This window comes from Silurus meridionalis, chromosome 17, assembly GCF_014805685.1.
Source record: "Silurus meridionalis isolate SWU-2019-XX chromosome 17, ASM1480568v1, whole genome shotgun sequence".
Classification (NCBI taxonomy): Eukaryota; Metazoa; Chordata; class Actinopteri; order Siluriformes; family Siluridae; genus Silurus; species Silurus meridionalis.
The window spans coordinates 24733666-24746459 of NC_060900.1; the positions used below are offsets into that span (position 1 = coordinate 24733666).

General features: G+C 39.2%; 1 protein-coding gene across 2 annotated transcripts in view; it reads right to left on the reverse strand.

Moving 5' to 3' along the window:
* Nucleotides 1–12794, reverse strand: part of sema6bb (sema domain, transmembrane domain (TM), and cytoplasmic domain, (semaphorin) 6Bb) — a 110638-nt gene that overhangs the window by 51046 nt on the left and 46798 nt on the right. For both annotated transcript variants that reach the window (XM_046870960.1, XM_046870961.1), the window contains exons 2-3: nt 5651–5756; nt 2223–2337 (exon numbers count right to left, since the gene is read on the reverse strand). In XM_046870960.1, the coding sequence (XP_046726916.1) occupies nt 2223–2337; nt 5651–5741 (206 nt within the window). In that variant the 5' untranslated portion in view covers nt 5742–5756. The remainder of the gene's footprint in view (nt 1–2222; nt 2338–5650; nt 5757–12794) is intronic.

Consider the following 12794-nt stretch of genomic DNA (forward strand, 5'->3'; position numbering starts at 1 on the left):
CTATAAGTTTCCCAAACTAGCCTGAATTCCAATCCCTTTTCCAAGTCACTTTCTTTCGTGGCCTTTGAAGGGAGTAATGTGACAGAAGGTTGCACCCTACACACAGTAAGGAGGACTATTTAAGATTCTGATCTCGCTCTTCTGATCTCTTTATGATTCTGAGATGAATAAAAGTCATAACAGGTCATCTGTTTCTTTCTTCTTTAGTCTAATAAAACCCCTCTCTCTCTCTCTCTCTCTCTCTCTCTCTCTCTTGCTTTCTCTTTATCTCTTTGTAGGATATAAAAGTTTTTCATCTCCTTCTCTACATGTCTCCCGATCACTTTCTCACATTAAAATCTTTTATCTCCGTAGTCCATAAAGGTCTCTCAATCTCTCTAATGCATAAAATTCCTAATCTTTCTTCTTTTTTATTCTCTGTCACTCCGTGTCTCGCTCTCTTCTGCCAAATCTTCACTTTGTCTCATTTTTTTCTCTTTGTCTCTCAGATCTTTGCATTTTTCACTCTTGCAGTCTCTCTGTCTGTCTCACTGCAATCCTCTTATATACTCCTGTTGCTGTGTCGCTTCTATAACCCTGTCTATCTGCCTCTCTGTCTGTCTGAACATCTGTCTGTCTCAATGTCTGCCTATCTGTCAGTCTATTAGCTGTGTGTCTTACCATCTGTCTGTCTGTCTGTAAGAACTTTTTAAACATATTTCTAAAATTTCTATTATTTTAGCCACTGCAAGAATCTATCTTTGTATCTCTCCCTCTTACTGTCTCTTTTCTCTCCATCCATCACTCTAAAAATCTCTCACTTTTTTCATCACTCTCTCTCTCTCCCTGTCCACTGTAGCCCTCATTTATTCAGATGGAACTCATCATTAAACGGTGGTCTATAGCGGTGCGCTCTGATTGGCTGAGAGCAGTGAGGATACAGATTGTGTATTCTTTGCAGTGAATCAATGAACGGGACACACACACACACACACACACACACACGCGCACACTCACATGGTTCTGCTTAGCGTTTTAGTGGTTTTTAGCCCCGACTAAGTGACCCGGGGACGTCTGGGAGGCGGCGACGCGGGACGTTTATCGGCGAGCGCCACAGCGGGAGCAGCTTCAGCCATTTACCCGATTTATTATTGAGCTGCTCGCCGGATGAAGGGCCACATTTCCTGTCGGTAGCGGAGTCTTATTATTCCACCACAGCTTCCCTGTGGACCCCTATCGCTGCCTTTTCCATTAACAGGCTCTCCGAGTGTGTGTGTGTGTGTGTGTGTGTGTGTGTATATGTGTGTCTCTGTCAAATGGTCACATGACCTTTCTTCCTTTATACAGCTGTGATTATTAATTGCGATGGCCCTTTCGGAATTTTCCTCAGGGCCGCGTTATTAATTTTAGCTCCTGCGAAACAGAAAATGGATGGACTCAACCTTTGTGACCCCTCCCATGACCTACATGACCCCTCCCATGCCACACACACACACACATACACACACACACACACACACACACTGTAAACTGTGTCAGCTAAATAAATCCATCTATCAAACCTTCTTTCTGAACCGGAGTGATTATTTTTACAGAGCGAGCAGCGAGCCCATTTCAGACGGGGATTAATTAGGGAAAACGTGTTTCGTCTGCCTCCCTCCCCACGTCCCCCCCGATTCCCAAATAAACCTCAGGGTCCGTCTTTAACCTCGAACACATGCCGGCTTATCGTAATATATTCACTGTTCGGGATTTCTTACAAGCCGTGAAATGTTTACCTCCTACCATTTCGCTACTTCTTTTTTTTTCAGGATAAACCTGAGCAACTTTTCTTTGCTGTGGTATGATTTAGATCAGGGGGCGGAGCACTGCGTTTTTAAATGTATTCACTTTTTCAAAAAGCTATGTTTTCGTTGACTGAAAACGCAACTGAAATATGCGTTTTTAAATAAAAAAAACGTGTTAGTGTGGAAATGGCCACAGTCTATATTTGGGAAAAACGGGGTTGGGGTCAGAGCTTTTATACTTACATTCTATTTATAACAAATCCGAGGCAAAGAATTCCTGATTAAAGCTCATATTCCACAACACCATGTTGAAATGGATAATCGGCAAATTTTTCAAAGTCAGGAATAAAGGCATAGATTCTGGCTACGATTATAAATGATCAACAAATTGTGGCAGGACGTGTGGAATTAAGTGTGAAGCATGAGACGAGTGTTAATGACGTGGGACGCTCCTACCTGGCCGTGATGTAGAGCGTACGGTTGATCTGCAGGACTCTCTGGATGTGTAAAGGCTCCTGGTTCACCGACAAACCATGAGCTCGGCCGAGGAAGACCGGATACCTCCTTACGACTGGAGAGAGAGAAAGAGAGAGAGAAAGTTTTTTTTTTTTATAATAAATAGATATATGATCATTATCATTACATTATTGATTATTGAATGTATACTTTATTTAAAAAAAAATGTTTTATGTATATTATAAAACAACTGCAATAATAAAAATAATGATAATATTATAAATCCGGACATTAGGAATGAGGACATTCAGAATGTGGACATTTGGGATGTGGACATGGAGAATTAAGACATGGGGAATATTGACATTGGCATTGTAGATGCTGGGATTGTGGACATTTGGGATGTGTATATAAAGAATGTGGACATGAGGAATGTAGACGTCAGCATTCCAGATGCTGGGAATGTGGAATGTGTGGTAGAGGGCCAGCTGTAAAAATACTGCTCAAAACGTAGGGATTCAACATGTTCAGATGGACTGTGATGTGAGGAAGCATCTCCTCAACCTTGACTGCACTTCACACTGAAGTAACTCTCCACTCCACTCCTCATCTCGTCACTTTCCCCTCTCTCTATCCCACACACATCTCTTCATCTCTCGCTCGCTTTTACTCCCTCATATCTCTCTACCCGATAAGGTCTTTCCTCCAGGCCTGGCAGTTAGAACTCTTCTCTCACTCTCAATCTAAGGGATCAGCAGTTCAGATCACTAACCTGATACCTCATGCAGGTATCATGTGAGCTAAAGAAAGAGGTAAACCAGCTAAAGAATGCTGAGGCAGCTGTAGAAACCTGAGAACGCCAAGGAAGTCTAGGAAACTGAACAAAGTTGAGGAAGCTGAGGAAAGTCAGGAAGGTGAAGAAGTTGAGGATGCTGAGGATCGTAAGGAAGTTGAGGAAGCTGGAAAATGCTAAGTCAGCTGAAAGAAGCTGAGGAAGCCAAAGAAATCTGAAGAAAGCCTAGCAAACTAAAAAAAGATGAGGAAATTCGGGAAGATGAGGAAGTTGAAGAAGCTGAAGAAGGTTAGAAAGTCAAGGAGGCTGAAGAATGCTAGAGCAGATGAAGGAAGCTGAGGAAGCTTAAAAAACCTGAGAAAGCCAAGGAAACCTAAGAAACTAAAAGAAGCTAAAGAACTTGAGGAAGATTTAGGAAGAGAAGAGAAGTTTAGGAAGTACAGGAATTTGGTTAGGGTGAAAAAGTTAGGAAACATGAGAAAGCCAAAAAAGTTGAGGAAGACAAGGAACCTGAAAAACTTGAGAAAGCTGTAAGAGCTGAGGAAGCTAAGAAAGCTGAGAAATTTGAGGAATTTGAGTGAGCAGAAAAAGCTTAAAAAACCTGAGGAATCTGAGAAACTTGAGGAAGGTGAAGGGGCTGAGGAAGTTGACAGACCTGAGGAAGTTAAGGAAGTTGAATAAGCTGAGGAAGCTGGAAGCCTGAAAAACTTGAGGAAGCTGAAAGAGCTGAGAAACCGGAGGAAGTTGAGGAATTTGGGTAAGCTGAAGAAGCTGAGAAACCTGAGTATCCCGAGGACAGTGAGAAAGCCAATGAAGCCAGGGAACCTGAAAAACTTGAGGAAGCTCCGAAAGCTGGTTTTCCGATTCGATTCGATTCGAGTCAAGGCAGACAGCTTACGCAATCACAACTCAAACAACTCGAGTGACACCTGACAGCGGACGCAGTTTTGAAGCACTGTTAGTTATTGCACGTGTGCACTCTTTCTAATCACTCGTTTAAGCACCATTAAGAGCAAACTAAATGAGGTCATTAACTCGAATGACTCGAGGCAGTCTGTCTCAATACGCCATTTGAGTGTAGTCTGCTAATTGAGTGCTTCAGGGTGCATTCGGGGTTCAGATTCCTCCACAAACGCGACTGTAATGAGTCACGGTAAAACAAATGACACGAGAAGTTGAATATTCTGAACCACCGCTTTGAGGTCTTTCGAACATAAATTTTATATAAATAAAATTAGAATTATGTATTATTTTATATACAAAGAAATATAAAAAAAAATAATTTGATTTATTATATTATAATCATACATTTTTTTAAAGGGGTTCCAGTTTGTTATGAAGTTCAGACACACCCTACTGTAAGAATTAGATTTAATGCAGGATAATAAAATCTATCTATACAGCAAGCAAGTATTAAGACCTGCATTCACATGGTGCAACATGTTCTAGCAATAAAATGGCCAAATTTATTTACAGGAACTCACATGCTTCTTACTTTTTACTGAAAAAAAAAACAACCCACTGCTGTCAAGAAAAATACCAGCCGCAGTTTACATAGTGATAGCCCTATGAAGTGCAAAGGGGTTCACACCACTAGAGACTTCCGCATTCCTTTGTTTATCGTGTGATTGACTTTTCATTCATATCACCACCCTTGTCTCATTATTAGTCCACATGGTGTTTCATTCACAGCTGTCTCTTTTTTATTGTTTAATTTACGTCTGTATAATTAAACCTTTGTTTCTGTTGAATGTCGTGAATTAACGTGTTTAGCTGATGCCTTTATAGAGGCGTTTTGTTCATCATTTTCCGTGATTTCACGGTTTTTAGCATGTTTTCAGTTTTTTCTTGTCGTTTTGTCCTGACACTTTTGTTTGCCAATAGCCAGATCCATTGGCTTGTTCTACTTATTTTAAAATTCTGTCTGCCATTTTGATTTGATTGATGTTTTTCGATGAATTTGTAGAATTTGGTAATAAAGTGGTTGTAAGTGAATATTGTCAAATATGTAGTTCATGTACTTTAGGTATCCGCTGAGTTTTCTCTAAATAATTCAATAAAATAATAAAAAAAAATTTTGGGGTGCTTTAAATATTTGTGGTCCTTTATTGGGGTATTGGGACACCTGACTTTTCAAGCCATATGTGGTTCTTCTTCAAACAGTTACCACAAATTTAGAGGCGCACAATTTACATCATGGTTTGATTTAAATTGGTTTGGCTTTACATGCTTTGGAATGAAAGATCTCCTGCTATAGAGTTCAAACCCTATTGAAGAAGTAAATAATGAATGCAGTTCGGTGTTGCATTCTGCTGCACATCAGACCTTTATTAGGAGAGAGTTTTCTATAGTTACACACTCCTTACACCACACACACACATACATTCTCATCAGAATCGTGGGGTTACCCGCGTGCTCTCGCCACAGCTTCTCTTTGAACACTCTTTATGTTTTTTTTATCAGAATAGTAAATGCTTTTTGAAGAAAAATAATAAATATCACATTACAATTTCATAAAGGAAAAGTTTCCCAACATGATAAAGTACAAATTCTTGAAAAATAGACTTCGATACAGCAACAAGGTCAAAAACACTTCCTCACTGACCATTTCCTGATATAAATGTTGTTTCGTTACCTTCAGTAGGGATGGTGTTGAGGGGTCCGGGTTCCTCTGGAAATGCAGAACTTGCTAACTGGACCAGCCAGAAGAGTCCGATTAGAGGCATCGTGTCCACCAACGTCTGAGAATGAAACGAAAAAAGAGCGATGAAGGATGATGAGAATGGAGAGAAAAAAAGATGCTACACATTGCAAGCTGCTATTCTACAAGGGAGCTCGGAACTCTTTTACATTGGCTTTCATTCTCTCTCTCTCTCTCTCTCTCTCTCTCTCTCTCTCTCTCTCTCTCTGAGATTAAGATCAGTGATTAAGTCATCCTGCAACAGCACATGGCACAGTCTGCTCTAATGGCCCCCGGTGTGTGTGTGTGTGTGTGTGTGTGTGTGTGTGTGTGTGTTTCAGAATGGTCATCAGCAATCAGTAGCCCTATAAACCACACAGCAGGACCAAAGAGACTCCACAAAACGCCGTCACACTCTGATACAAAGATAGTGAAAAAGAGAGAGGGAGAGGCGTTCAAAAAATGTGTGTGTGTGAGCAAACAAATGTCCCTTCAAGAATAGGAAGAGCTATGTATAAACATTTAGCTAATGTTTTTTACATTTTTGAAAAAATTTGCGCTTACGATTAATCATGTGAGTGGACAGTCCTCATGTGGAAGAGGAGATCTAGGGTCGTGATTGGTTTGTAAGCTAAGCTGCAAGCTTGCTATGCTTTATGACATGCTAGTCACATTTAATGTTAGCCAGATTGCTAAAACAAACTTTTCGAAATCAAATAAGGCCACATACAGTATCTACTGGTAAACGGGTTACGTTTATGCTAACCTATCTGTGTCAAAGCTAGAACTATTCATGATATCATGATGAATATCATGTGAGTATGTGATTGGCTGATAAGGTTTAAGGGGAAGGGCGGCCAAAAGTGACAGAGGTATGTTGGTCATTAAATGCATCAAAAGTGCGTAAAATCTGACCTTAGCTTAACCTAGCTTAACCTAGGCTCCGCCCCTTCTTGACCTGGTTAGTAAAATATAAAGAATTGCTGTGGAGAATGGTGAATTATCTGTGTGTGTGTGTGTGTGTGTGTGTGTGTGTGTGTGACTTTTGTCCTACTCTGTGGATCATTACTGAAGACAATAGGGCGGGCGAATGTTAATGAAAACAGAAAATGAACTGCAAATTACTGCAAAATGAAAAAAAATGTCAGTCTAGAAAATTCGAACGGCGGCACAGAAACACGACATCGCGGCGTTCAAACCCATCAGAGCTACGCTGCCTCTTCAAACACACAATTTCTGCAGAGGTGCAGGTGATTATAATGATAACCACAATCCATGATTTTTTTTTTCATCTCTGTTCCTGAGGAAAATTCTCCAGAGGTTTTTTTAAATGAATGTTGTAATGTGTTCCTGAGAAGTGGAGCTGAGAATTTCAGCACAGACGATCGTTTAGTGCAAAAGCCTCGGCTTTCAAAAAATAAAATAAATAAGGTAGATAAGGTTTGTGAATTGTTTGTGCCATTTAGGGATTCAAAACTTGTATTATTATTATTATTATTATTATTATTATTATTATTATTATTATTATTATTAGGGGGCCTAGCACCTAATTAGTAGCAGTAATAGTATTATTAGCAGCGTTTTGTAGTTATCTTTATTATTAGTTATTGTACCTTTCCTTCTTCTTTTCCTATTTTCCTATTATTATTATTATTATTATTATTATTATTATTATTATTATTATTAGGGGGCAAGCACCAGGTCAAGAGTTACCCATTAGAATCAGTCAGTTTTTTATTATAATAATAATAATGATAAGGGGAAGAAAATGACAAAGAAAAAAAAGAGGAAAAGAAGAAGAAAGAGAAAAAAAATTATATATATATATATATATATATATATATATATATATATATATATATATATATATATATATATATACTGTAGGGTGAATACAGACCTGGTGCTTGGGCCCCTATTACTTCAAGTACTACTAATAATACTATGACTACTACTACTAATAATAGTATTTGTAGTAGTAATAATAATAATAAGAGAAAAAGAAGGAGAAGTTGTAAAAAGTCTCCTATTATTATTAATATTGTTAGTATTATTATCAGGGGGCCAAGAACTGAAGCCGTGTAGACACCCATTTCTTATTTTACAAAGACGTTATTAACACACGATATGAAGATTTCTTTCTATCTGCTGCTATCACTCAGCTCCGGTGGCACACGCTTCTAACATCTGCTTAAAAAATTTGGCTGCAAAACTCATTTTCTCACTTTCACCGTGCCAAAGTAAACAAACCGGGCGTAAAACGAGAGCGGTGTTAGCGAGTCATTCTCTCGGATTTGTATGTAATAAAAAAACACCATCAAACAAATCCGCTCGGATTTCCCTACACTTCCCTACGATCACGTTACACAATGCAAAAGAGGCCAGAAGTCGTTTGTCAAAAGTGTTGGACATGTGTGTGTGAAGCTAACACACTCTCACACCCCCATACACACACACACACACACACACACATACACGGACAAACAAAAGCATTGTGGGAATCGAGTCACACCGTTTTATCAGGACTCACAATCTTTCCAGGGCATTTCAAAAATTCCCCCTATTTAGGTCGGAACAAGAAGGCCTCACATGTACACACGTACACACACACACACACACACACACACAAACAGCAGCAAATTATAGTATAATCATCAGCTTGCATGAAAGACGAGAGACAAAGAAAAAAGACAGACAGAAAGATAGAGATGAAAAGAGGCCAGTAAAGGAGGAACGTGAGATTGAGGAAGGAAAGAGTCACCAGGGACGACATTCGATTCCATTGTGATCTTGTTGCTCACGATTTAGGATTAAATGTCAGACCTCACGCTTTCAATTAGTATTAGCATAATCATAAATCCACAGAGCCTACAGTGTCGCGTTTTCTCCGAATTGCTCGACGCATATTAATGAACGAGGGGAAATACATGCGAGCTCAAACCCCTTTATACTTTAATATAAGGCGGAGATTTGCATCGATGAACAGTAGCACAACCTCTGGGTGAACGACCCAATATTGGTATAATTACAACACTTAAACATAAAGTTGGGTTAGTGTAATTTAGTTAGTACTCTTGCTAGCCACCATTTCAAAGTTAGCAAACAAGGTCAAAATCGTGAAAAATATATTTACATGAACTAACTGTATGTATGCGACATGGTGATACGCACAGTGGTGGTGTACTTAAGTAAAAGTAGATATCAAATATTAAATATAAAATAATATTCCAGTAAAAGTAAACGTGCTACTTTTAAACTTACACTGCTTGTACTTAGGTATCCGAAAGTACTATAATTTATCATGGCTATAATGTTCTTATTATCATTTTGTCACAAGACTCAGAAACATGATTAAGTATGGTTGCTTAATCAACTCAGTTTATGTGAAAAGACTCTACTGTGACTCTCAGCACACTGATCTATTAATAGAATGATATTAATGAGTCAAACACTGATTGATTTCTATTCAAATGATCATGAGCACAAAACTACATAAAAAAATAAATAAAAAAATCACACAAATAAGGCAGCGGATGTTGTGGCGAGTTCGAGTCAGGAGTTTCTTCCATCATTTATTCCTCTCAAAATGCTTGCCGTTGAACTGATGCTGAACTGTAAGTTGGTGATAAGTAGACACCACCAAACGTCAATCAAAACAAGTTCAAAACAGAGCGTGTGCTCGATCCTGATTGGTGACTTGCTACGTGTTTGACCAGATTTTACAAAATGTACTTGAGTAAAAAGTTAAATATTTGACTTTAAAAATTTAGTAAACTTAAAGTAAATGTCTCCCCAAATGGAAACACTTCAGTAAAGTACAGATACGTGAAAAAGCTACTTAAGTACAGGAACGAATCCACTAAACACACAAGATGCTAGGTTAGCATATTTTCGTTTCTGAATTCGCTCTCTTGCTAGCTATCTAGTCACGTTAGCAATTAAGGCTAAAATAATAAAGAATGTTATTTTGTGTGGATAAAGAAAATACTCTCTTTTGGGAATGAAAACGTTCCAAAATGCAGGAATATACAAGAAGGCAGTATGGAGTCTTAGTCCAGGATGCAGGAGGCTTATGTAACTGTATCAGTGAGTTAGCGCTTTTGCTACCAACCAATTTAGACAAGTTAGCAGGCAAGGTCAAACTTCAGAAAGAGTATTAAAAAAAAGTGCTGCTGCTTTGGTAAAAACACCTCTTTATTTGAGAATTCAGCAAGGCGTTAATAGATATATACAAACTGTATCCAAGGCTAAGTGAGGCGTTACAGCATTTTACTACATAACGTGGAGGTGAAGAACAACCCAAAGTGATGCATTAAAATTGTGTGGGTCCTCACACCTGGCTGTGGATTATCACCTTATAACATGGTCACTTACTAGCATTGACTAGTTTGCAGGGACAAACTGACTGAATAGATGAAATTGACACTTCATCTTTCATTTAAATACTCATATATTTCATCTATGGCTCGTTAGAGCTAAAATTCTGCTGCTCGAAATCACACAGAGATAAAGCATTGCTGTGATATTACATTTATTTCAATAAAGTTAAATAAATAGTTATTAGAGAGCAGGGAAGAAAGAGAACTCCGGGGTGCCATTTTGTGTTATATTTCTCATTTTCTTCATATTCATCTTTGACCAATTTCTCCAAATCATATTTTTCACTATATACATTATACAACAGGCTTAAATTGTCCATTCAGCTCAGTACCCTCATTGGGAAATATTTTCTCACTTTGTATAGAACTATAACTAGTGTTACTACAATTACAGGGGTTTCGATCGTTTCGAACGCAACGCCTTCCTTTCAGCCAATCACAATCCAGTATTCACCCTGATCATTGTGTAAAAGCAGATAACCCGTACGCCAGATGTACACAGGTTGGAAATTCGGAAATAAACACGACAAGTAAATGACTTCTCATCGCTTCATCCGTTCCCCCTGCACGCCGCCATTTTCGCCGAATCAATTCAATCACAGGCGGGAAATTCGCTAAACAAGTCGTCAAGTGATCAATTGGAGAGAAACACATGGCGCGACACGGTGGCCGTAATCTCCTCCGACCCGCTGAGACTCCAACCGGCAGCGCAGATAACAAATCGCTAATCCAATTAACGCGAGACGGGAGCTTTTACAGAGCCTTAATGAAGACTGATCTATTGCCAATAGTGTGGCGACTGATCACTCGGTGCATGTGGGAGAAGGCCAGAGTGGAAAAACTGAGCAGGGGTAAGCTAATTACAAGCTAAATTTCTGGCACACTGCTCCGACACACATCTAATCGTACTTTTTTCCGTTCATTCTACGAATTCCATTAAGCGCTGCTCGGACCACCTGTGTTTGTTTTACCAATGCAAACTTGCTATTAGCTTCACCTGCTCCTGGGATCCTTGTGAGGGAATGAAAGACATGCTAACACATGCAGGGTTAACATTCACCCCACAGATTGTTTACATTAGCTAGCTAATGGCTAAAAACCTAAGAAAGAAAGAAAGAAAGAAAGAAAGAAAGAAAGAAAGAAAGAAAGAAAGAAAGAAAGAAAGAAAGAAAGAAAGAAAGAAAGACCTACAGAAAAACATTTAGGCATACAGAAAAAAAGAAAGAAAGACAGTGACAGACAGACAGACAGAAAGAAAGAAAGAAAGAAAGAAAGAAAGAAAGAAAGAAAGAAAGAAAGAAAGAAAGACAATAAGTGTTGAAAACCAGGGCAAAGAGATGCCACTCTGCACCTCCCCTCTGCATGCTAATCACACATTTCATTAGGTTTCGTCATTTGTCAGGACAGCGGTGACATGTAAAATTCAACATGGCGTGAATCTGCTTTCATGGCGGCCTCCGGGTCAGAAATACGCTGACGACATGAGGAGTGAAGGAGGAGGAAAAGAGAGAAAAAAATAAATTCTGGAGAGGAGAAGACTATAGATATGGACTATGGTTAAAGATAAAGCACTGCTAATGAAAATGAAGCGAGAGAGTCAGAGTGAGATAGAGAGAGAGAGAGAGATAGAGTGAGCGAGAAAGAGAGAGAGAAAGAGAGGAAGGGTAAGAAAGAAAGAATCAGACTGGCATACAGTCTATAACCGAAGTCTTTTATGTGATGTGCTCCAACCCGCACAAAGCCCTTAGCTCTTATGAAGAATAGGGCTTTATTTAAGAGGCGGGGTCATGGTATACTGCGCCCCTTTCCATTCTGTTTTCTGACTTCGATTTATATGAGCTGGTATCAAGATGTTTCGAGACCAGTTCTGTTTACAAAAAACGACTTTATTTATCTACATTTACACTTTTTCACCATCAAAATAGTCCCCTTGCACAGCAATATGTGACCAGCAATAAGCTCCCAGCGTTCCTGCCTCTTCTGAAACGTGTCCTGGAAGTCTTCTATTGAGGAAGCTTGTCAAGCACCTCCTGCCATTCGCACAGGATCTCCGCAATGGTGTCAAAACAGTGACCTGAAAGCTGGATTTATATCTTCGAGAAGAGGGGAAGTCTACAGGAGCCAAATCTGGAGAGTAGGGTGGGTGCGGAAGTGAGATCATGTGGATTGTTTGCCGAAATGCCAAATTCGTTGAAGGTCTTTCTGATCTCTCGTCATCTTTCAGTGATGTTCTTCTGCTCTTGAAGCGAGAGAGTCAACACCTCGACCGACTCGTTGTAACATCAACGTATGTCAAACGTATGCCATGTCAAACATCTCTGTGGCAGATTTGTTCAAATCGAACAGATTTGATCTACCTGTTATGTGTGCGAACGTTAGGGCCCGAAAACTAAAGCTCAGCAAATTTACAGTCACACGAGTCTTTCTGAAGTCTTAATTTCTCTGGATACCTGCTGCGAAAATAGACACCAAAGAGATTTGACAACGTTACGATATATAATCTGTTTGTGTTTACGAAGCGTCACCACAAATCAGGCAGCTTTTTTGAAATTTTAATTTTATACAGTATTTTTTTAAGCCATGTATAAAAGTGGATGCTGTGAAAAAGTGACCTATCGATCTCATATTACTCACGTGTTTTCACGTGATAGGAAGCTGCAGCCTGAGCCTTTGGTTTGAGTTCACCAAACATGAGAAACATTGTCGCTGTAGACTGTTGA